Raw genomic sequence first — 24,963 nt, forward strand, 5'->3', positions numbered from 1 at the left:
TCCCATGCGGTGTTGTTTGGGCCTACTCCGACTTTTGACCTTAAGGGGCGGAGCCTATTTTGGCGCATTTTCTTCAGGCTTAGCAGCAGCAAACAATAACTCGGTGGCTCATGGACTGTGTAGCTGGTCTGAAGGGTTGGAAAGTACTCTGCGGGCAGGTAGGCGCCACAGCAGAGCTGTGGCGAGGTGTAGAGGGTATTTTTATCTATCTTTTGACTAGATGTTGATATAAGTACTTCTAAAGCCTTATTTCTGCCCTTGCTTCTGGGTGCAGTAATTTTTGGATTAACCAACGATATTTAAGTTAAATTTGGGAATAATTTAACGTTTTTTGTGCATTTTGGAAAAATTGTTCACTTTTTCTTTTCTTAAAGGCACAGTACACTTTACAATGTAAAAAGCATATTTTAAATAAAGTAAGTGTACCTAAGGATGATTCTCAGTCCGAAGAGAATCAGGATATGCCATCCAATTCTCCCCAAGTGTGACAACCTTTAACGCCACACAAGCGACGCATAGTACTTCTAGTGCGTCTAATTCCTTTACTCTGCAGGAGATGGCTGCAGTTATGTCAACTACCCTTACAGAGGTATTGTCTAAATTACCAGTGTTGCAGGATAAACACAGTAGGTCAAGTAATAATGTAAATAGTGAATACTCTGATGCTTTATTAGCTATTTCCGATGTTCCCTTACAGTGCTCTGAGTTGGGGATCAGGGAATTACTGTCTGAGGGTGAAATTTCTGATTCAGGGAATGTTTTGCCTCAGACAGATTTGGATGCTATGTCATTTAAATTTAAGACCTCCTCCTGTTACTTAGGAAAGTTTTAGCGATTCTGGATGATTGTGACCCTATTGTTTAAGAAAATGTTTCCCATATCAGATACCATTCGGGACTCATGGCAAACGGTCCCTAAGGTAGAGGGAGCTATATCTACCCTAGCTAAGCGTACTACTATACCCATTGAGGATAGTTGTGCTTTCAAAGACCCTATGGATAAGAAATTAGAGGGTCTTCTAAAGAGATTATTTGTTAATCAGGGGTTTCTGTTACAACCTACGGCTTGCATTGTTCCAGTAACTACTGCAGCAGCTTTTTGGTTTGAGGCTCTAGAAGAGTCTCTTATGGTTGAGACTCCATTAGATGACATCTTAGATAGAATTAAGGCTCTCAAGCTAGCTAATTCTTTTATTACTTATGCCCTTTTCAAATTGCTAAATTATCGGCAAAAAATGCAGGATTTGCTTTTTTAGCACGTAGGGCATTGTGGTTCAAATCTTGGTCTGCTGATGTGTCATCAAAACATAAGCTTTTAGCTATTCCCTTTAAAGGTAAGACCCTTTTCGGGCCAGAATTGAAGGAAATCATTTCTGATATTACAGGAGGTAAAGGCCATGCCCTATCTCAGGATAAATCGGTTAAAATGAGGGGTAAACAGAATAATTTTCTTTCTTTTCGGAACTTTTAAAGAGGACCCCCGCTGCTTCTTCTTACTCAAAGCAGGAAGGGAATTTTACCCAATCTAAGTCAGTCTGGAGACCTAATCAGAACTGGATTAAGGGTAAACAATCCAAAAAGCCCGCTGCTGCTCCTAAGACAGCATGAAGGGACGGCTCCCGATCCGGGACTGGATCTAGTAGGGGGCAGACTCTCTTTCTTTGCTCAGGCTTGGGCAAGAGATGTTCAGGATCCCTGGGCACTAGAAATAGTGACCCACGGTTATCAATTGGAATTCAAGGATTTTCTCCCAAGAGGGAGTTTTCATCTTTCAAAGTTATCTGCAAACCAGATAAAAAGAGAGGCGTTCTTACGCTGTGTAAAAGACCTTTCTACTATGGGAGTAATTTGTCCAGTTCCAAAATTGGAACAGGGACAGGGGTTTTACTCAAACCTATTTGTGGTTCCCAAAAAAGAGTGAAGTTTCACACCCATTTTAGATCTCAAGTGTCTAAACAAGTTTCTCAGAGTCCCATCGTTCATGATGGAGACTATATGAACAATCTTACCAATGATCCAGGAGGGTCAATATATGACTACCGTGGATTTAAAGGATGCTTACCTTCATATTCCAATCCACAAGGATCATCATCGGTTTCTAAGGTTTGCCTTCTTGGACAAACATTATCAGTTTGTGGCTTTTTCCTTTCGGGTTGGCCACAGCACCCAGAATCTTCACAAAGGTTCTAGGGTCTCTTTTGGCGGTTCTCAGAACGAGAGGAATAGCGGTGGCGCCTTATCTGGATGATATTCTGATTCAGGCGTCAACATATCATCTGACAAACTCTCACACGGGCACAGTGTTGTCTTTTCTGAGAACCCACGGCTGGAATGTGAACATAGAGAAGAGTTCACTTGTCCCACAGACAAGGGTTCCTGTCTTGGGAACTCTGATAGACTCGGTAGCCATGAAAATTTTTCTGACGGAGGTCAGAAAATCAAAGATTCTAAATACTTGCCGAGCACTCCAGTCCATTCCTCGGCCATCAGTGGCTCAGTGTATGGAGGTAATTGGATTTATGGTAGCGGCAATGGACATCATTCCGTTTGCTCGCTTTCATCTCAGATCACTGCAACTGTGCATGCTCGGACAGTGGAATGGGGATTATGCAGGTTTATCTCCTCAGATAAATCTAGATCAAGAGACCAGAAACTCTCTTCTTTGATGGTTGTTGCCGGATCATCTTTCCCAAGGGACTTGTTTCCGCAGACCATCGTGGGTGATAGTGACAACAGATGCCAGCCTTCTGGGCTGGGGTTCAGTTTGAAACTCCCTGAAGGCTCAGGGTGTTTGGACTCAAGTGGAGTCTCTACTTCCAATCAATATTCTGGAACTGAGAGCAATATTCAATGCGCTTCAGGCGTGGCCTCAGTTGGCTTCGGCCAAATTCATCAGATTCCAGTCGGAGAACAATCACGACTGTGGCATATATCAATCATCATGGGGGAACAAGGAGTTCCTTAGCGATGATAGAGGTATCCAAGATAATCATTTGGGTGGATGCCCACTCTTGTCATCTGTCAGCGATCTACATCCCAGGAGTAGAGAACTGGGAAGCAGATTTTCTAAGTCGACAGACTTTTCATCCAGGGATGTGGGAACTTCACCCGGAGGTATTTGCCATATTGATTTTCAGATGGGGCAGACCGGAATTGGATTTGATGGCATCTCGACAGAATGCCAAGCTTCCAAGATACGGATCCCGGTCAAGGGATCCTCAGGCCGAACTGATAGATGCCTTGGCAGTGCCTTGGTTGTTCAGCTTAGCTTATGTGTTTTCCGCCGTTTCCTCTCCTTCCACGCGTGATTGTTCAAATCTAACAGGAGAGAGCTTCAGCCATGCAGGATCTGGTATGCGGATCTAGTGGACATGTCCTCTCTGCCACCGTGGAAACTTCCATTGAGACAGGACCTTCTCATTCAAGGTCCTTTCCAACATCCAAATCTAATTTCTCTGCAGCTGACTGCGTGGAGATTGAACGCTTGATTTTATCAAAGCAAGGATTCTCTGATTTGGTCATCAATACTTTGATATAGGCTAGAAAGCCGGTCACTAGAAAAATCTTTCATAAGATATGGTGTAAATATCTTTATTGGGTGAATCCAAGAGTTACTCATGGAGTAAAGTTAGGATTCCTAGGATTCTGTCTTTTCTCCAAGAAGGATTGGAGAAAGGGTTATCAGCAAGTTCCTTAAGGGGACGAATTTTAGCGTTGTCAATTCTGTTTCACAAACGTTTGGCAAATGTACCAGATGTTCAGTCTTTTTGTCAGGCTTTATCTAGAATTAAGCCTGTATTTAGATCCATTACTCCTCTCTGGAGTTTGAATTTAGAGTTCTTCAAGGGGTTCCGTTTGAACCCATGCATTCCATGGATATCAAAGTGTTATCCTGGAAAGTTCTGTTTTTAGTAGCTTTTTCTTCTGCTCAGAGTTTCTGAACTTTCAGTGCTACAGTGTGACTCCCCTTATCTCATTTTTCATCCTGATAAGGTGGTATTACGTACCAAACCTGGTTTCCTTCCTAAGGTTGTTTCAAATAAGAATATTAATTGTTGTTCCTTCCTTATGTCCTAACCCTTCTTCTAAGAAGGAGCGTATGTTGCATAATTTGGATGTGGTCGTGCCTTAAAGTTTTACTTACAGGCAACTAAGAATTTCCGTCAATCTTCTTCTTTATTCATTGTTTATTCTGGAAAGCGTAGGGGTCAGAAAGCTACAGCTACCTCTCTTTCTTTTTGGCTGAGAAGTATCATCCGCCTGGCATATTTGACTGCTGGACAGCAGCCTCCTTAAAGAATTACGGCTCATTCTACTTGGGCTGTGGCTTCCACATGGGCTTTTAAAAGCGATGCATCTGTTGAACAGATTTGTAAGGCTGCGACCTGGTCGTCCCTTCACACTTTTTCCAAATTTTACAAATTTGATACTTTTGCTTCTTCTGAGGCTATTTTTTGGAGAAAAAATATTTAGGTTCCTGTCTTGTCCCTCCCTTTCATCTGTGTCCTATTGCTTTGGTATTGGTTTCTTCCGTAGACTCGTTATATCTTTGTAAAATAAAACTAAATTTATGCTTACCTGATAAATTACTTTCTTTTACGATATGACAAGTCCACGGCCCACCCTGTTCTTTTTAAGACAGTTTTTCTTTATATTTTTTGTAAACTTCAGTCACCTCTGCACCTTTTAGCCTTTCCTTTTTCTCTTCCTATACCTTCGGCCGAATGACTGAGGGTGGAGGGGAAGGGGAGGGGCTATATATACAGCTGTGCTGTGGTGATCTTTGCCACTTCCTGTTAGCAGGAGATTAATATCCCACAAGTAAGGATGAAATCCGTGGACTCGTCATATAGTAAAAGAAAGTAATTTATCAGGTAAGCATAAATTTAGTTTTTCCTGAGTGATATTTGGTGGTATTTTAAAATTCATGTGATTCCCAAGAAATGCCATTTTATGTTATGTACAGCAGGAGATAAACAATCACATACAGTGAACTAAGGACTATACATTGCAATGTGTGTGATTATAAATGTTCAGTTGTTTTAATAGAGCTCTATATGAAATGAAAGATAACATTATGGGGTGGCACAGAATCTATTTTCATTACCTTTATAATGAGTTGGAATGTTAATAAGTCCATCCCTTCACCCCCTGCAGATCATCTGCCACCTTTTTATCATTCCTAATAGCATATTGCCCTAACTCCTGTTACATATGCACTGGTGTTAGTTTGTATATTTTAACATGCTTAAAGGGACATAAAACCCATTTTATCTTTACTGATTCAGATCGAACATACAATTTTAAACAACTTTTCATCTTCTATTATCACATTTTGTTTTCTTTTTATCCTTTGTTGAAAAGCAGGAATGTAAGTTCAGGAGTGTGCACGTGTTTAACACACTATATAGCAGTAGTTTTGCAACAATGTAATATATCAGCAAGAGCACTAGATGGCAGCACTATTTCCTGTCATGTAGTTTTTCAGGCATGTGCACACTACCTACCTAGGTATCTCTTCAACAAAGAATAAAATGCGAACAAAGCAAATAGGATAATAGAAGTAATTGGACACTTTTTTTAAATTGTATTCTCTATCTGAGTCATGAAAGACAAATTTAGGATTTCATGTCCCTTTAAACATGAGACTTGAATCATCTTACTTTACTTTCCCCTACTGTCACCTTGGTCTGCTCAGCCACATAATCTATTTGTTGTCTGCTGTTCTCTGTCCTGCTGTGAGATGATTGTTGTGACCTCCACCTGTGTGCGCTACTTTCTCATCAGTATCTGGCTTAGACGCAGCTGTCACTGACTGGGTCTATTGCCCCCCAAGTCTGGGTCATTAAATGTCTAACAGATCTTAATAAAATGCAGCAAATGTTCTAGTTCATAGACATTTATTTTGTTATTTTTTAATAATATAAAAGAAGATTGAAGAAACAAGATGTTTAAACCTCACCATTTAAAGGGACAGTAATCACCTTGTAATTACAAGACATTTGTGTTGTGCTGCTGAAGAATAACATATCAGCTAAGTCTTAAAGGGATAGAAAAACCCCAAAAATCTAATTCATGATTCAAATTGAACATACAATTTTAAACAACTTTCACATTTACGTTTAATATCAAATTTGCTTCATTCCTTTGTTTTCCTTTGCTGAAGGAACAGCATTGCACTAATTGCAGCTAGCTGAACACATCTAGTTAGCCAATGACAAGAGACAAATGTGTGCAGGCACCAATCACCAACTAGCTCCCATTAGTGTAGGATATGTGCGTATTCATTTTTAACAGTGGATACCAGAACAAAGCACTTTTGGAAATAGAAATAATTTTAAAATGACATGCTCTATCTGATTCTTGGATACAACACACAAACAATGGCACGACTCAGTCTTTTCCCCTTATCTTCTGTTGCATAATAAAATATTATGTAGATAATAACAAATATGTTTAGAGGAAATGGTGCTAGTGCATAAAATAATGATTTGAACAAAAAGTAGGGTAACGCCGAAAAGCAGTGTACCCCCACTCAAAAGTATGCACGTGAAGCACTCTGGGCCCTGACTATTGGGCATTATAATTCCGAAAAAGTTTAAAATATATAACTTTTATTTTCTTAAAGGGACATTAAACCCCACATTTTTCTTTCATGATTCAGATACAGAATACAATTTTAAACAGCATTCCAATGTACTTCTATTATATAATTTGCTTTATTCTTTAGATATCCTTTGTTGAAGGAAAAGCAATATACATGGGTGAGCCAATCACGTGAGGCATCTATGTGAAGCCACCAATCAGCAGCTAAATATGCTTTCCCACAAAGGATATTAAAAGAATGATGCAAATTAGATAATAGAAGTAAATTAGAAAGTTGCTTAACCCTTTGAATGCTAAGCACTTTCCCACCTGGGTGCTAAGATTTTTTAGGTTAGGCGATTACCTTTCCAATGGTGGGTTTTGTGGGTCTGTAGCTGCTTAGATGCCTGAGATACAGGCTTCTAAGCAGCATGCCCCCTGCTCCTATACTTAACATTGTTAAGAATAAATAAAGTTGCGCAGTGACGTCACCACGCAAAACGGGAAGCCCCGGCGATGCCGGTCACTCTACAGGCACGATCGCCGGGGTAGGAGCGGTTGGGAGCCCCCAGATCTCCCTCAAGGTGGGAGAGTGCTAGTGACAGCATTAGCACTCAAAGTGTTAAAATTGCCTGCTCTTTTAAAACCATGAAAGAAAAAATGTAGGTTTCATGTCCCTTTAATGTTAAAATAAGGGTAACACTCACTTTAAAACCAACACAGACAATGACATGAGATTTATAGAAAGGTACATAAAGTAGGGAGTGTAATTGTGTGTATCCAGGCCTTCCTGTAAATGTATATACACTTCCCCACAATAAATTCAATAGAATTTGCTCTGTATACTACGAATCTGGTTCTAGTAACTATTGTGTTCGTTGTTGACTCCTAATCATGTATACTGATGCTGCTACAGAATCCTTTCCACTTTTTTTTTGTATTCAAGAAGTTTTTATTGGGTTTATATATTTACATACAATGAAATCCGTATAAATCAATACAAAAAGCAATTGTAGTGTGACTGATACATGGATTCCCTATATTATAAAAGATATCTATCTACCCAAGTGATTTTATGATTTATCAAAAGTACCAAGTTATAGGATATAAGAAGTACTACGTGCGTGTCGTAGTTAGAAATAGGAGAGAAAAATGGGAAGAGAGAAGGAGGGAAAAAGAGTGGGGAAAAAGGGGAAGGATAGAGGGATGATAAGGGAGGTTTCGGGAAGATTATCTTCATATTATGATGTGTAGTATGTGACACCCTCCGCCCATCCCCTCCCTCCTTGAGTGCAGCCTCCGACATCATGGTTGAGGTATCTATATCATATTAGTGATTCCTTGTTCCCAGATAAAGTACATATCTAGAAAAAAGTCGTATTTACCTGATAGGCAGTAACATTGTTTTTCTAGCGCTAGGACATGTTTCATTTCGGTTAGCCACATCGCGTGTGTAGGTGTTGTTTGAGTTTTCCATAGTCTAGGTATTAATCTTTTAGCACTAGATAGCATTATCTGAAGTAGTTTTATGCGATACTGACAATAGAGTTGTGGGAGGATATTAAGGAGAGTGATTTTCGGGCTGAGGGAAAGATCTGTACCTAAAATTATGTTGATACTATTTTCCAGGTTGTTCCAGAATCCAGATATGAGCGGGCAATCCCACCAGACATGTAACATAGTGCCTATGCCTCCACAGCGCCTCCAGCATGCAGCAGAGGCTGATGGGAATATATGCCGAAGTCTCTGTGGGGTCAGGTACCAGCGGGAAATTATTTTATAGTTAGTTTCAGCTATAAGCAATGAGGTGGAGGGTGAGTGGGTGGCTTTGAAGCCAGATCTCCACTCAGCCTCTAGAATATCCCCTGGAATTTCAGCGTTCCATTTCTGGAGATATGAAGGTTTTTGGGTAGGAAAGGATCCTCTAAGCAATTTGTATGATATAGAAAGGAATCTTTTCTGTATGTCAGAGCTTGTGCAAAGTCGCTCAAATGTTGTTAGCGGCCTAAGAATATTTAACTTATGTCCGCTGTTATAAAGTGCGTGTCGGGTCTGGAAGTAAACATACCAGTTATGGAAGGGTTGGCCTAGTTCAGTAATTAGTTCCGCTCTATCTTTAAGTGTCCCTGAGTTCAATAGGAGATATATAGGCAGATTTCGTAAGTGTGGTGAAGCATTTATGTGAGTAAAAAGAGATTGTCGAAAAAACAATTGGTTGCCTAATAATGGGGATAAAGGAGAGATAGAAGTGGAGATATCTTTGTGGTGTTTGAGTATGTTATCCCATACATCAAGAGTGGACTTAACATAATAAATTTTTTGCGTTAATGGAGGTCTATGAGTTTTAGGGAGCCATGCAATATCTCTCATGGAAGCAATTTTTAGTAAAGAGCATTCAACTTGTTTCCCTATAGACTGAATGTCAGGTCGGGACCAGGAAAGCACCCTGGCTAAATGGGTGGCTTTGTAGTAGTTCAAAAGACTCGGAATATTGAGACCACCGTCTTCCTTAGTCAGATGTAAGGTGGTTTGTGGGACCCTTGCTTTTTTGTAGGACCATATGAAAGAGGAGAGCATTCTCTGTTGGGTCTGGAGGTATGAGGTGGGAAGAGCTAATGGGAGTGTCTGGAAAAGGTAAAGATATTTTGGAATTACCATCATCTTAACAGTATTAATCCTCCCCAACCAGGATAAGTGACCTTGTTTGTGCCAACCCTCAAGAAGAGTTTGTATTGTGTGTTGGAGACAAGAATAATTACATTGAAAGAGCTCCTGGTGAGTGCTAGGGAGAACAAGTCCCAAATATCTGAGCTTGTCCTTTAGTATAAATTTCGTTTGGGTTTTTATGAAATCCAGATCTCGGGAGCTCGTATTCAGCGCCATTATGCCCGACTTCTCCATGTTGATGGAGAAATCAGACACTCGACCGTATGATTCAAGAGTACGGATCAAGGCGGGGAGTGATATCGTTGGGGATTGGAGTGTAAAAATCACATCATCTGCGAATAACAGACATTTTTGGTTGATATGTGTGTACTGTATGCCAGTTACTTCAGGATCATCCCTAACCTTTATAGCTAATATTTCTATCACAATGGCAAACAATAACGGAGATAGTGGACAGCCCTGTCGTGTTCCATTTGTTATGGGGAAGGCTTGCGAGGTGGTGCCATTGACCCGCACCCTTGCTTGGGGATTGGAGTAAAGAGCCTGTATCCGGGATTTAAAAGTCGGAGAGAAACCGAACTTCGACAGGGCCTCCCACATAAAGTGCCAATTGACCCTGTCGAAGGCCTTCTCCGCATCTGTCGACAGGAGAATAAGGGGCGTCTTGTCATCATATGAGGTTTGCAGTGTGTGTAGGACTCTAATCGTATTATCTTTAGCTTCCCTCCCCCTAACGAACCCAACCTGGTCCGGATGTATCAAGTTCGGTAATATATTGTTCATGCGGTTGGCGAGAATTTTCGCATAAATCTTCATGTCAATATTTATGAGAGAAATAGGGCGGTAGCTGCTTGGCTGGTCAAGTGGCTTGTCGGGTTTCGGTATGATCGTTATAAGGGCTTCAAGAAGGGATTGGGAAAGGGTTTCGCCTTTGTCTATAGAGGTATATAGAGTATGCAATGGTGGACCGAGTTGGTTTTGGAGCAATTGAAAAAATTTAGCTGTTAGACCATCCGGGCCAGGAGACTTGCCCGAGGGGAGGGCATTAATAGTGAGGCCAATTTCTTGGAGTGTTATAGGGGAGTCTAGGGTTTGTCTTTCTGTTTCTGTGAGCTTTGGGGTTTCTAGTGTATCTAGATATGTTGCTATGTCGCCCAGCTTTTCTTGAGATATGTGGGGGTCAAGGTTGTATAATTTGGAGTAATAAGAAACAAAAGTGTTGGCTATATCCTCGTTTTTGCTTACTAAAGTTCCTGATGTGTTCTTAATATTTCTTATAAATGAATTAACCCTCTGTTTTTTGAGTGACCTTGCCAGAAGACGTCCTGCTTTGTTACTTTCAGAATAAAATTTAGCTTTAGAGGTGAGTGCCCTCAAGTGTGCCTTTGTGATTAAGTATTTGTTAAGGTCATCTCTAGCTGATGATAGGTCTAAGAGTTTCTGTGCGGAGGAGGGATCAGCCTTGTGAGTCGCATCTGCTTTAGCTAGGTTCGCTGTCAAATGGGTGAATTGGGCAGTGTTTAACTTCCGGGTTTTGGCAGTATGTTTGATTAAGTATCCTCTAATGTAGCATTTGTATGCCTCCCAGTTATTGGCAGTGGACGTGTCTTCTGGTTTGTTTATCTGAAAGTATTCCTCAGTCGCCCTAACTAAGTCTTCTATTGTTTCTGGATTTGCGAGAACAGAGTCATGTAGTCTCCAATGAAAGGATTTCTTGGGTTTGGTGGGCCATCTGAATCTAGATAAAACCATGCTATGGTCAGACCAGGGTGTGTGTAAAATGGTAGAATGTGTCAGGTCTGTAAGGAGTGACTGGTCACACAGTAAATAATCTAAGCGAGAATACGTGTGATTAGGGTGTGAAAAAAACGTGAAGTCCCTTCGTGTAGGGTGAACTATCCTCCAAGTATCAAAAAGTGAGATGGAGTGTAATGTGGCACAGATTATTTTTCTCATTTTATTGCTAAAGTATGATGTGCCTTGTGAATTGTCTAGCGCTGGGGTCATTGTGAAGTTGAAGTCGCCGCCTAGTAAAACTGGGCCTTTGGAGATATCAAGAATTTTATTTGTGACAAATCTAAAAAAGGAAGGGGCAGGTCTATTTGGTGCATATATGTTAACCACTGTTATAGGTCGGCCATAGCAAAGGCCAATCAGGATCAATAGTCTGCCATCTAAGTCTGAGTATTTCTGTAAGAGTTCAAAAGGAACCCCTTTCCTGAAAGAGATGCATACCCCATTTTTCCTATTGGGACCTGAGCTGAGGAAGTGTCTATCGTAGTATCGTGTTGCAAGTCTGGGTTCGTTTCGTTTTTTAAAGTGGGTTTCCTGAATCATAATAATGTCAATATTCTTCTTATGGAAGTCATAAAATGCTATAGATCTCTTTTCGGCAGACAAAAACCCTTTCGCATTTTGGCTAGCTATAGTCAGTGTGTTCATGGTTAATGCTAATGTCTGAGTGAGAGTAGCAGCAGGGCGTTTTGTGTCGGAGGTGTGTACACTGTAATGATCAAATTAGGATTTCCGGGGGGGCTGGGTGGTATAGGTAAAGGGGTTAGGTAAGGCGAGAAAGGGCAAGGGTAAAGAAGTAAAGGAGAAAGGAGTATAAGTCAAGAAGTATATGACGGGCCAAAATGCACTGGCTCCAGCAAACACTTCGGAAAAAACGTTTAAAGGTTAAAGCACGTACTGAGAGAATAATATAAATAATAAACAGGTACAAATACAGTTGGGGCATTGTAGCAAGCCGAGTGTTCGTCTATAAACGTACTTTGTAATACAACTATGTGTGCTATATAAGTGAAGCATAAATTGCAACAATTATCATACATTTCAAAATGTGAAATAAACAGATAAAACCTTAGTTTAATAAGAAAAATAGAACAAAATAGAACAAAAAACATTGCAGTTATTACGGCTCATCAACATTTATTGAGAGCCGTGTCTTTTAAGCAGCGTCTTGTGCGTTCGGCCCGAATCACCCAAGGCCCAGTAAACAGTGCCAAGCTTATGTTCGTGGCAAAGCTTTCCACATCTTTTCAGTTGGGTAGTTAAAGCCGGAGGCAACAATCCCCCGCCTGACCTTGGTCACGACCTTGGCCTCGACGGGGTAAAATAACAGTAGATAGCTGATTGGACATTTTCCCACTTTAGATATGAACTATAAAAAGTGGTAACAGAGCAGAAATTATAGACATAACATTACATCATTCCTAATATTACTTCTAATTGGAGGTGTCAGAACTGTGTGATTGGAGGCCTATTATCTCAGTTCCCTGTAGTACATATATGTAGGAGGACTAGGGACTCTCTAGTCTCATAACAAATTTGAACTTGGTTACTAGGAAATATAAACTTATAACTTTAATTCTAACAAATTTGAACTTGGTTACTAGAAAATATAAACTTATATCTTTAATTCTCATATACTCATGTATTGAAGCTAAGGGAGTCCCAGCATTTCATGAGAGTCATTAGGTTTATTCTAGGCTAAGTTAGCAAAGGAGAGCTTAAAACCACATTGACTATACCCAGTGTAGCTATCAATTTGCTAGACTGGGTCAGTGACCAATAAACTCGCCACAATGACTAGAGTCTTCGGAAATGTCTCAAAGAAAGGCATAGGTTCCCTATGTAGGGTGAAATCTCTATGTTCAAGTGAATTTTACCAATCAAATGGCACTAACTGGAACATATCTAAAGAAATGTGTAAAATTCACCCAGGTTGTTCCAAGTCCTCTTCTGTTGGAGTTATTTGCCTCCTTTTGGATTGACTGGTTGGCGTATCTGGAATAGGTCTTCTCTGGGGTTTTGGTGTCAGATACTCTGAAGGGATCTTTCTTATATGCTGTTCATTTCTTGTAGGTGGAGCTGAGATGCCCAATGCTGAGCAAAATCTCTCTATATCAGACAATGATTTGCAGTCATATCTATTCCCATTTTTTGTGGTTATGATTGAGGTGGGAAATCCCCATCTGTAAGGGATTTGGAGGTGCCTCAGATGAGAGGTCAGATTTGAAAAATCTCTTCTTTGTTGTAGGGTTCTTGCAGATAAGTCTTGGAATATCTGTATACGAATGTTCTGGAAGGTCACAGCTTGTTGGTTTCGAGCTAATTTATAAATCTCTTCTCGCTGCTGGTAAGATTGAAAACGAACAATAATGTCTCTTGGCGGGGCATCTGCTGCCGGTTTTGGTCGGAGTGCCCTATGTGCTCTGTCTAGAATAAAGTGTGGTTGATCTCCTTCAGAAGAATTTGCCATCTGGGCAAAAAGACCCTGTAGAAAGGGTGTGATTTCATTGGTTTGTATGGACTCTGGGATGCCCCTGAACCGCAAGTTATTACGTCTGGTGCGATTCTCGATATCATCTATCTTGTCCTCCAGCTCCATCGAATGTTGTTGTTGAATTTTAACTTTAGAAGATAAATCTGCCATTTTCTGGGATAGAATGTATTCGTGCTCCTCCAGGGAGTCAACTCTTCGGCCTAGATCACCTATTTCCTTCTTAAGATCTGCACACTCTGATTTTATACACGTTTTGACTTGATCAATCAGGTCCTCCATAGCTTTGATAGTAATGGGAGATTCTTTTCCGGCCACAGAGGTTGTGGGAGAGAGGCTGTTTGATGCATCTGAGTCCTCCTCCAAATCGCCTGCATTATGAGGCGGCTCGTGGGGGGGATTTTCTTTATGTGTAAGTTTTCCAGCTTGTCTGAAAAAATTGTTCATCCCATCCTGGGATTTTTGAGATGTCTTCTGATGCTTATCACTTTTGGGCCCTTTCCTTTGTGACATTTTTGTTGGGAGAGAGAGTCCAAGGTTAGATTGCGGATATTGGTATTCTTAGAGGGTATGGATGTATTGTGATTGCGTTGAACGTGGTTTATAATGATTAACCCCACTCTCCGGGGAAAGTGCCCTCACTGGGCGATGTCGGGAAAAAGGGAGGGGGATATGACCCACTGTTATTACTAGCAGCAGGAAATGGGAAGAGAGCGAGGTATCAATATGTCTCCCCCAAATGGAGATACAGAGTGAGACTATGTGAGTCAACTATTCAGAGGTGAGGCCTTAGGATGAGAGGGGTATTTTGACAGTCACACAGATATAGCTTCTGATGCAAGCAAGCTTAAGACACTTGCCTTCTATCCCCTTGCCAAAATTATGTAAGGCCAGTTAGGTGTGTGGGTATACAAGATGGACAAATTGCTGTTTCTCTCAGTTGTATGTCACAATTGCACCACGGTCTCTTGTGTGTTTAAACTTTAAGATTGCTAGGCAGGTATTATTTTGATGTCCTGCTGTGTCTTAGATGGGGTTCAGTCGCTCTCTTGGGCAAGCTGTAAATCGTCTAAAGTAGATGAGCGTCCGACTAGACCAAACCGCATACCAAGTCAGATGTGCACCGGAGCGGAGCCCCGACCCTCCGGTGCGCAAGTAAAAAGGCAGTGCGGTGTTGCGGCTATCCTCGGAGTAGTGCCTTCATAGAATATCTGAGCTCCCTCTTAACGGAGGCTCTATCGCCCACGTGTCTGTCAGTAATGTGATTAGTGAAGGTTACACTCACCGATGTGGGGCTTCGGTAAACCGGTCTTTGGATGCTCCTATATAGCCGTTTGTCTGCCGACTAGGGGATTGAGTTCCTTATGGGGTCAGCTCCCACCGCTACAGGTAAGATCCTCTGTGTAGGTTCCCCCGCGCCGTTGGATTAGGCGCTGCGGCGCATCTCAGTAGGCCCGGCTCACTAGTAACTGATTCCTCGGTGCTCCGTTGGTGAGAGGACTGCCGATTACAAAAAAAAAGACATGCTCGTGTTCCTTAAATGGCCATGATCACATTTATGTGCTTAAGAGTTCGTAATGGGTTAGTTGTTAGGTAAATATTGCTCAGAACACCCGGCTTGCTTCAGGAGCTTTAATAAGTAGCGGCCATCTTAGTCAGCCGTTCGCTCCGCCTCCCCTTTCCACTTTTTTATAGTGAACTGGTAACCTCTCTCTGGTACTGTGTTTCAATAAGCACTGGGTGGGCAGGATTTATATTCATTCATGGCCTATTAAAATAAGAACCATTAACCTCTTAATGGTACATGTGATGTCTTCACATATATGAGGTTCATTCAACTTAATATGGCAGGAAAGTTCGATACATCATGTTTCTTATAATATTTATGGCTTAATCTACGTTCATTTGTATCCATTTACTATTTATGTTCCACAAACAGCACCCGACGAAGAATATTAACAGTGTTTAGTTTGTTGCTGTTATCGATAAGCTTGTTTCACTTATATTTCATGCCATATTGCAATCACTGGCATGATGCGTAACTTATAATGGTTTAAACAAACAGTATCTACTAACAACAATAATGAATATGTTATATATATTGTCAGCATTATGTTTCTGTTGGTGCACTTCGGTGAGCATTCAGTGAGCCGGATTCTTGTTCACTTGTTGCCTTTATCATTCAACCACACACTCAACATTAAATGGAAATCTGTAACTAGAATTATTGTTGATTTCTCTATCGTGTATGTGATGCTTCAACACATGTATACTTGAATCTATCTTTCAATTCCAGTCGAATTGATACGATGTAAATGTTAGGTCACGTATTATGCTGATATTCGTTAGTTTTTATCCTACTTTTGTACCATGTCAGGTGGGAATTATAGGCATAACATGTATCACTACTAACAGTTACTAATAAGATATATATCGGTAGCGACAATAATTAGACTCTATATGCGCTATCAATATCAGTCTCTCAAATGGTCGGTTTTTTGCTGCATAATAATTCCCCGGCTATAGCTAGTAAAGTATTATTATGTGGATTATAGGGCCTCTATCTGATTCTTGCAAGGTTCATTTTGACTTTCCCATCCCTTTAACGCTTTTAAAACAAATTAAGCTTTTTTTAATCCTTTTTTCTGCAATTATTTTTCAATAGCCAAACTTCACCCACCATTTGCCTTATTTGGATTAGCCAACCTGGGCTTTAGTCATCAGACTACCAGGCTAGCGACTGTCATAAATAAGTATAAAGTAGCTTTATTTGCAGTTGTTATCAGTTACAGCCAATTAGGGACAGAGTTAGCCGTGAAACTGGGTGCATTTCAAGTTCTGAGTATCACAAATTGCTCAATTTTCATAAATTACATGAAAGGGGTCAAAATAAATAATGAAAATATATTGCAAAGTAGTTTAATTATGCATAAACATTTTATATACAATTCTCAAGCTGTTTACTATCCCTTTAATTCTATATTTTATCTGTAGTATTGTGTTTTTTCTTCCAGTGTAGAAATGATTTTCTTTTTCACTATAAAAGACGAACCTAGAGATACTAAGCAAATGGAGTTTGTTGTTACTGATGTATGCATACGTGTTTGCATTTTCAGATGGATAAACAAGATTTGGGCTGGTCGAAGCATAGCATTTGCGCCTTAACCTTTGATATTGTCCGCTTGTTTATCTGGTGGTGGCTGGCAGAGTCAATGCTTCATCTTATGTATATCCATGCAATCTACAGCAGCTACTCACTTTTAGAACAAGTATCATATTGGGCTCTAGGTGAGTAAAAGTGCATCACTGGACTGTATGTGCAATATATACAAAATATTGTGGTACATTAAATGTTTTTACATTTATTATTTTTACAGAAAGAGGTTTGAATATTAAAATGATAATGCTAGAGACCGTTCCTTATGCATTTATTTGTACTGTTACACATTTAGTGTTCCCAGCCTGGCAATGAAAGGAACTGGAAAACTTTCATTTTTCAAATAGAGCATGCAATTTTAATCTATCCAATTGACTTCTATTATCTATTTTGCTTTGTTCTTCTGGTATCCTTTATTAAAAACCATTCTTTGGTAGGCTCAAGAGCAGCGATGCTGAGACCTAGCTGCTGATTGGTGTCTGCACATATTTGACATGTCATTGGCTCAGCTAACTCCAGTTAGTGCATTGTTGCTACTCTTCAACAAAGGATACAAAGAGTACAAAGCAAATTTGATAATAGCGCATTTGTATTTTCTATCTGAATCATGAAAGAAAAATTCATGTCTCTTCAAGAGGCACCACAAAGTTATAATTTTGTTGCTCGGTTATAACAGTTGAGCTCTGAAAAATACAAACGCGAAAGAGGGTTCTTTGAATTTATTCACTGTTGCTGGTTCATTAGTAGTACTCTAGGTGGCGACTCTAGCCCGTTTTCAGTGATAATGGCTGAGCTACTGTTTAATATTTAGTACATTTTTAAGCAAGTTAACTTCATAATGTCATTTATCTTTAAAAGCCCATGACATAAACTGTATACATTAACAGATTGTTCTTTTGGTCCAGCATTCTCTCCTGCTGCTATCTTGGAATCGCATTGCAGTTAATAGTTATTACAGGAATATGAACTCCTGTAAATGGCACTTTGATTTAATTAGAAATAAACACAGAACATCTAGAATTTTACTGCCACAAAAAGCATAGTCTTGATACATTTGTAAGGAAATGTGACTGTTGTTATAGGAACAACAAATTGATATGACACAACACAGTGAGTAGCTTATATAGAGTAGGATTGCTTCTCAATTTCCATACCTGCTTTTGCAAGTTTTCAGCAGAGTTCAGGAGCATAATCAAAATATATTTTGGGAGCAGATTTGCTTCACAGATGGTTCATTTTCAGTACAAGGGTGGGAGAAAAGGGTCAAGTCCAGAAGGCTGCATGAAGGAACGACAGTGCTTGATCATCAGTGTTAGGAAGTAGATTAGGGCTTCCAAATCCACCAGTGCTGAGTTAAGAAATATTAGGTAACGCATACAAATTCTGCCTCACAGTTTGTAAACTTTGCTAGTAGCTAGTAAATATAAAGAAAACTTTTTTTAAATGTAGTACTTATTAGTGTCACTAATTTTGATTACAGAATGGTTACTAGTATGTGTTTTATTATAGTTTTTACCCATATAAGTCAGTATTAGTGTCCAAATATGTGATGTACCTGGGCGCTAACAAGTTCTGTGCAACCAAATATAATTTAGTGACGTCAATATAATTAAGTAAAATGTATATCATTTAGTGAAGCTAAATATATTCATAAAAAACATGGTTTTGCATAAATTAAAGAGCAGTCTGGTTCTGATATTGTCCTCCAGTAAACTGGGATTCATTTTCACTTAGCTGCTTAAAAGTTATGTTCATTGATAGTTAACATCCATGTTCTGCATCCAAATGTAACAACACCTGATTTAAATTAATTCATTTGCAGTAATGTTAATTATTTATTTTTACTATATTGTAAATTTGTAAAATCAAATCTTATGTAAGGTATCCCATATTAACCCCTTAATGACCGCAGCACTTTTCCATTTTCTGTCCGTTTGGGACCAAGGCTATTTTTACATTTTTGCGGTGTTTGAGTTTAGCTGTAATTTTCCTCTTACTCATTTACTGTACCCACACATATTATATACCGTTTTTCTCGCCATTAAATGGACTTTCTAAAGATACCATTATTTTTATCATATCTTATAATTTACTCTAATTTTTTTTATAAAATATGAGGAAAAAATGGAAAAAAACACACTTTTTCTAACTTTGACCCCCAAAATCTGTTACACATCTACAACCACCAAAAAAATCCCATGCTAAATAGTTTCTAAATTTTGTTCTGAGTTTAGAAATACCCAATGTTTACATGTTCTTTGCTTTTTTTGCAAGTTATAGGTCCATAAATACAAGTAGCACTTTGCTATTTCCAAACCACTTTTTTTCAAAATGAGTGCTAGTTACATTGGGACACTGATATCTTTCAGGAATCCCTGAATATCCATTGACATGTATATATTTTTTTTTAGAAGACATCCCAAAGTATTGATCTAGGCCCATTTTGGTATATTTCATGCCACCATTTCACCGCCAAATGCGATCAAATAAAAAAAATTGTTCACTTTTTCACAAAGTTTTTCACAAACCTTAGGTTTCTCACTGAAATTATTTACAAACAACTTATGCAATTATAGCATAAATGGTTGTAAATGCTTCTCTGGGATCCCCTTTGTTCAGAAATAGCAGACATATATGGCTTTGGCTTTGCTTTTTGGTAATTAGAAGGCTGCTAAATGCCACTGCGCACAATACGTGTATTATGCCCAGCAGTGAAGGGGTTAATTAGGGAGCATGTAGGGAGCTTCTAGGGTTAATTTTAGCTTTAGTGTAGTGTAGTAGACAACCCCAAGTATTGATCTAGGCTAGTTACATTGGGACACTGATATCTTTCAGGAATCCCTGAATATCCATTGACATGTATATATTTTTTTTTAGAAGACATCCCAAAGTATTGATCTAGGCCCATTTTGGTATATTTCATGCCACCATTTCACCGCCAAATGCGATCAAATTAAAAAAAAATGTTAATTTTTTCACAATTTTAGGTTTCTCACTGAAATTATTTACAAACAGCTTGTGCAATTATGGCACAAATGGTTGTAAATGCTTCTCTGGGATGTCCTTTGTTCAGAAATAGCAGACATATATGACTTTGGCGTTGCTTTTTGGTAATTAGAAAGTCGCTAAATGCTGCTGCGCATCACACGTGTATTATGGCTAGCAGTGAAGGGGTTAATTAAGTAGTTTGTAGGGAGCTTGCAGGGTTAATTTTAGCTTTAGTGTAGATATCAGCCTCCCACCTGACACATCCCACCCCCGATCCCTCCCAAACAGCTCCCTTCCCTCCCCCACCCCACAATTGTCCCCGCCATCTTAAGTACTGGCAGAAAGTCTGCCAGTACTGAAATAAAAGGTTTTTTTTGTTGTTTTTTTTAAAGAAAAAAAAGCATATTTACATATGCTGTGTTTAGGATCCCCCCTTAGCCCCCAACCTCCCTGATCCCCCCAAAACAGCTCTCTAAGCCTCCCCCTCTGCCTTATTGGGGGCCATCTTGGGTACTGGCAGCTGTCTGCCAGTACCCAGTTTGCACACAAACAAATGTTTATTTTTTTTTTATCTTTTTCTGTAGTGTAGCTTCCCCCCCCACCCCCCCACGGACCTACCCCCACCACATAAATGACACCTAAAGTTTTTTTTTTTACATTCTAGGTCCCACTTTTATTTTGTTTTGGGACACATTTTTCTGTAGTGTAGCGGTTCCCACCCGCTCCCTCCCCGTGCACGCGCCTGCCCCCGCCCCCTCGTGCACGTGCGCGCACCCCGGACTCCCCCGCCCACGATCCCGCCCCCCTCCACATGACCAGGGCCATCGATGGCCGCCACCCACCTCCCACACCGGCTCCCACCCACCAACGATACCGGCCATCGATGTCCGGTGCAGAGAGGGCCACAGAGTGGCTCTCTCTGCATCGGATGGCCGTAGAAGGTTATTGCAGGATGCCTCCATATCGAGGCATCACTGCAATAACCGGAAAGCAGCTGGAAGCGAGCAGGATCGCTTCCAGCTGCTTTCCACACCGAGGACGTGCAGGGTACGTTCTCAGGCATTAACTGCCTTTTTTCTGAGGACGTACCCTGCACGTCCTCGGTCATTAAGGGGTTAAAGGGCATTATTTGAGATAAACTTACGTGTGTATTCAGAAGAGCACCGACATTAAAGAATAAAATAGCACCTAGCCAAGGTAGTAATTCATAAAATCGCCAAATTTAATAAACATTCTATATTGAATAAAAATTAAAAATAGAAATACTATTAGAAAGTAGTTTTCTTTGTGGCAAACTAATCAGCACTATTATTTATCATATACACTTACAAGGGTTATTATATTAGTATTATTTAGGATACTGTTTTGTTATCAGTTAGCTAGCACTATTTCTTTCTAATGACACGGTGAGTCCACGGATCATCATAATTACTATTGGGAAATATCACTCCTGCCGTGCAGGAGGAAGCAAAGAGCACCACAGCAAAGCTGTTAAATTCCACTCCCCTTACCCACAACCTCTTCAATCAAGAGTTTTTTTTATTTTCAAACAGAGCAAGTTTGTTTTGTGCTGGATCACAGAAATAATTATTAGCACTTACAGGGTTACTCCTGCTTGTCGGCAGGTGTCTTTTTCACAGTTTTTTATATTTATGTGGTCTGTGTATAGACTGTGTGAGGGCTCTGTGAGGCTTTACAGCTCCTTAGGATCTTTATTTTAGCTGCATATTTGATGTTTAGGCTGCTCAGTATTTTATTTTTTTCAGCCTTCTTATTTTTGGCGCACTAACTGCTGGCGTTCTGTGTTCTGCTGCTTATTGCGCATCTTAGTAGCCTGTTAGTTTCTCCCGGCGGCAGTCTTTTCTGTATATTCATAGTGATGTTGGCCGGGAGTTTGTGTGATGCCCACGATGGGCAAAGCTTGGTGTGGCGCTTAGTTTTTGCGCTCTTCCGCTCTGGGGGTTTATCTTTAGAGCAGCAGCTGGCAGTGTGCGTTTTTTCCTGGGTCCGTTCCGGTGCTGCTGTTTTCGTCTGGGTGAAGTCCGGTTTTCTCTGGATGCACAGTGGTCATATCCCGTGGCTGGTAGGGGGGTTATTTAGCACCTCAGTTTGGTTGTTAAAGTTGCAAAGGTGCTTGTAGGGGTACTTTATCCTGTTTATTTTGTTTTTGTCAATTTAAGTATTTTTTAATGTTTTTTTAAAGTGACAGTAACGTTATTTTTTTTCTCATTTATTTCATTTGTGTGTATTATGGACCAGGAAGACTTGCAAGCTGTGACTAGCAACCTATGTCTTGATGCTAATGTAGAACCTCCTATCCCTTTCTGTTCCTCTTGTATAGAGAGGACTATGCAGTACAGGGATAGACTTTTTAATACAGAGCCTTCATTTTCTAAGGAGACTGTTGTTCAGGAGCCTCCTGTTCAAGCTGTAGCTCAGCTTTCTCCCCATTCATCGGAATCTCACTCCTCTTCACAGGTGGTGCCCTGTGTTTAATCTCAGGCTAATTTTTCTTTGCAGGATTTGTCTACTCACATATCCTCTGCTATATCTGAGGCATTGTCTGCTTTTCCTGTGTAACAGGGTAAACGCAAAAAAGGACTTCTGACTCTGTTGCAGTTTTATCTAATGTTCCTTCTCATAGGACTGAGGAAGAAGATATTTCAGTAGCGTCTGAGGGCGAAAATTCATACTCTGATAGTGTGTCTCCTTTGACTGATTGTGAGGTGGTTTCTTTCAGATTTAAGTTGGAGCACCTCTGTTTGTTGCTCAGGGTGGTTTAGATAATATTTACCTATACACATATATGTTTTACATACTTTTTTCACATTAAGGTATATTTACTTATTTTGTTAGTCTATAAACCAATCATTATCACTATTTTAGTAAGTATACTTACTTTAATAAATACAAATATTTTATGTTTTTTTTTTTTTTTATAATAAATGTTTTTATTGAGTTTTCCATTTTCTTGTGTACAAAACAAATTATCTGAATACACATATACAAGCATCTTATATAAAACATAAACATATATATATTTGAGGAGCAACCAATTCGCCCTAGAATGATAAAATTTTGTAATTATTTAATGACCTCATATAAATGAAATAGCAGCAAGTTCTATTATCCTACAGAAAGAGCACGACCTTATTTATTTTCGTATTAATGACCTTAGTACAAGATTAAGTAACATTAGTAGGATCTAGCTCCCACAGGAATATTACCTCTAGTATGAAATCTTTTTTCCCTATATAACTATAATGCATTTTTTCTAACTTTAGGACCATGGTAACCTCGTTGATCCATTGTGTTAAGGTTGGGGTTTCTTGTTTCTTCCATAACCTAGGGATTAGCCTTTTCGCACAGCTCAACATACAAGACAATAGTTTCTCCAACATAGGTGTGTCCGGTCCACGGCGTCATCCTTACTTGTGGGATATTCTCTTCCCCAACAGGAAATGGCAAAGAGCCCAGCAAAGCTGGTCACATGATCCCTCCTAGGCTCCGCCTTCCCCAGTCATTCTCTTTGCCGTTGTACAGGCAACATCTCCACGGAGATGGCTTAGAGTTTTTTGGTGTTTAAATGTAGTTTTTATTCTTCAATCAAGAGTTTGTTATTTTAAAATAGTGCTGGTATGTACTATTTACTCTGAAACAGGAAAGAGATGAAGATTTCTGTTTGTAAGAGGAAAATGATTTTAGCAACCGTTACTAAAATCGATGGCTGTTTCCACACAGGACTGTTGAGGGGAATTAACTTCAGTTGGGGGAAACAGTGAGCAGACTTTTGCTGCTTGAGGTATGACACATTTCTAACAAGACTCGGTAATGCTGGAAGCTGTCATTTTCCCTATGGGAACCGGTAAGCCATTTTCTTAGCTTAAGTAAAAGAATAAAGGGCTTCATTAGGGCTTAAAAAACTGGTAGACATTTTTCTGGGCTAAAACGATTACTTTACTAAGTATATTTGGCAGATTATTACTTTTAATAGTTGTTAAATCTTGGGGATTGTTTTAATAAAAACGGCAGGCACTGTATTGGACACCTTTTTCACTGGGGGCCTTTTCTAGTCATAGACAGAGCCTCATTTTCGCGCCTCTAATGCGCAGTTGTTTTTGGAAAGCATGGCATGCAGATGCATGTTTGAGGAGCTAAGAACCACTGAAAAAGCTTATAGAAGGCATCATTTGGTATCGTATTCCCCTCTGGGCTTGGTTGGGTCTCAGCAAAGCAGATACCTGGGACTGTATAGGGGTTAAATGTAAAAACGGCTCCGGTTCCGTTATTTTAAGGGTTAAAGCTTTCAAATTTGGTGTGCAATACTTTTAAGGCTTTAAGTTACTGTGGTGAAATTTTGGTGAAATTTGAACAATTCCTTCATACTTTTTCACATATTCAGTAATAAAGTGTGTTCAGTTTGAAATTTAAAGGGACAGTAACGGTTTTATTGTAAAACGTTTTTTGTGCTTTGTTCACAAGTTTAAGCCTGTTTAACATGTCTGAACCATCAGATAACGATGTTCTATATGTATGAAAGCCAATGTGTCTCCCCATTTAAATATATGTGATATATTTGTGTCAAAATGTCCAAACAAAGTAGGGATAATAATGCCATAGATATGATATTGCCCAAGATGATTCCTCTAATGAGGGGAGTAAGCATGGTACTGCATCATCCCCTTCTGTGTCTACACCAGTTTTGCCCACACAAGAGGCCCCTAGTACATCTAGTGCGCCAATACTTATTACCATACAACAATTAATGGCTGTAATGGATAATTCTATTGCATGCATTTTTTCCAAAATGCCTACTTATCAGAGAAAGCGTGATTGCTCTGTTTTAAACACTGAAGAGCAAGAGGACGCTGATGATATCTGTTCTGACATACCCTCACACCTATCTGAAGGGGCCAGGAGGGAGGTTTTGTCTGAGGGAGAAATTTCAGATTCAGGGAAAATTTCTCAACAAGCAGAACCTGATATTGTAACTTTTAAATTTAAATTTCAACATCTCCACGCACTACTTAAGGAGGTATTATCTACTCTGGATGATTGTGACAATTTGGTCATTCCAGAGAAATTAGGTAAGATGGACAAGTTCCTAGAGGTTCCGGTGCCCCCCGATGTTTTTCCTATACCCAAGCGGGTGGCGGACATAGTAAATAAGGAGTGGGAAAGGCCCGGCATACCTTTTGTCCTCCCCCTATATTTAAGAAATTAGTTCCTATAGTCGACCCCAGAAAGGACTTATAGCATACAGTCCCCAAGGTCGAGGGGGC

At 39.8% G+C, this 24,963-nt stretch overlaps 1 protein-coding gene across 2 annotated transcripts in view; it reads left to right on the plus strand.

The window, feature by feature from the left end:
* HHAT (hedgehog acyltransferase) overlaps positions 1 to 24,963 on the plus strand; it is a 1,153,474-nt gene that overhangs the window by 314,894 nt on the left and 813,617 nt on the right. For both annotated transcript variants that reach the window (XM_053712382.1, XM_053712383.1), the window contains one exon: positions 16,653 to 16,824. In XM_053712382.1, coding sequence (XP_053568357.1) covers positions 16,653 to 16,824 — 172 coding nt within the window. The remainder of the gene's footprint in view (positions 1 to 16,652; positions 16,825 to 24,963) is intronic.

Source organism: Bombina bombina, chromosome 4, assembly GCF_027579735.1.
Source record: "Bombina bombina isolate aBomBom1 chromosome 4, aBomBom1.pri, whole genome shotgun sequence".
NCBI classification, from domain to species: Eukaryota; Metazoa; Chordata; class Amphibia; order Anura; family Bombinatoridae; genus Bombina; species Bombina bombina.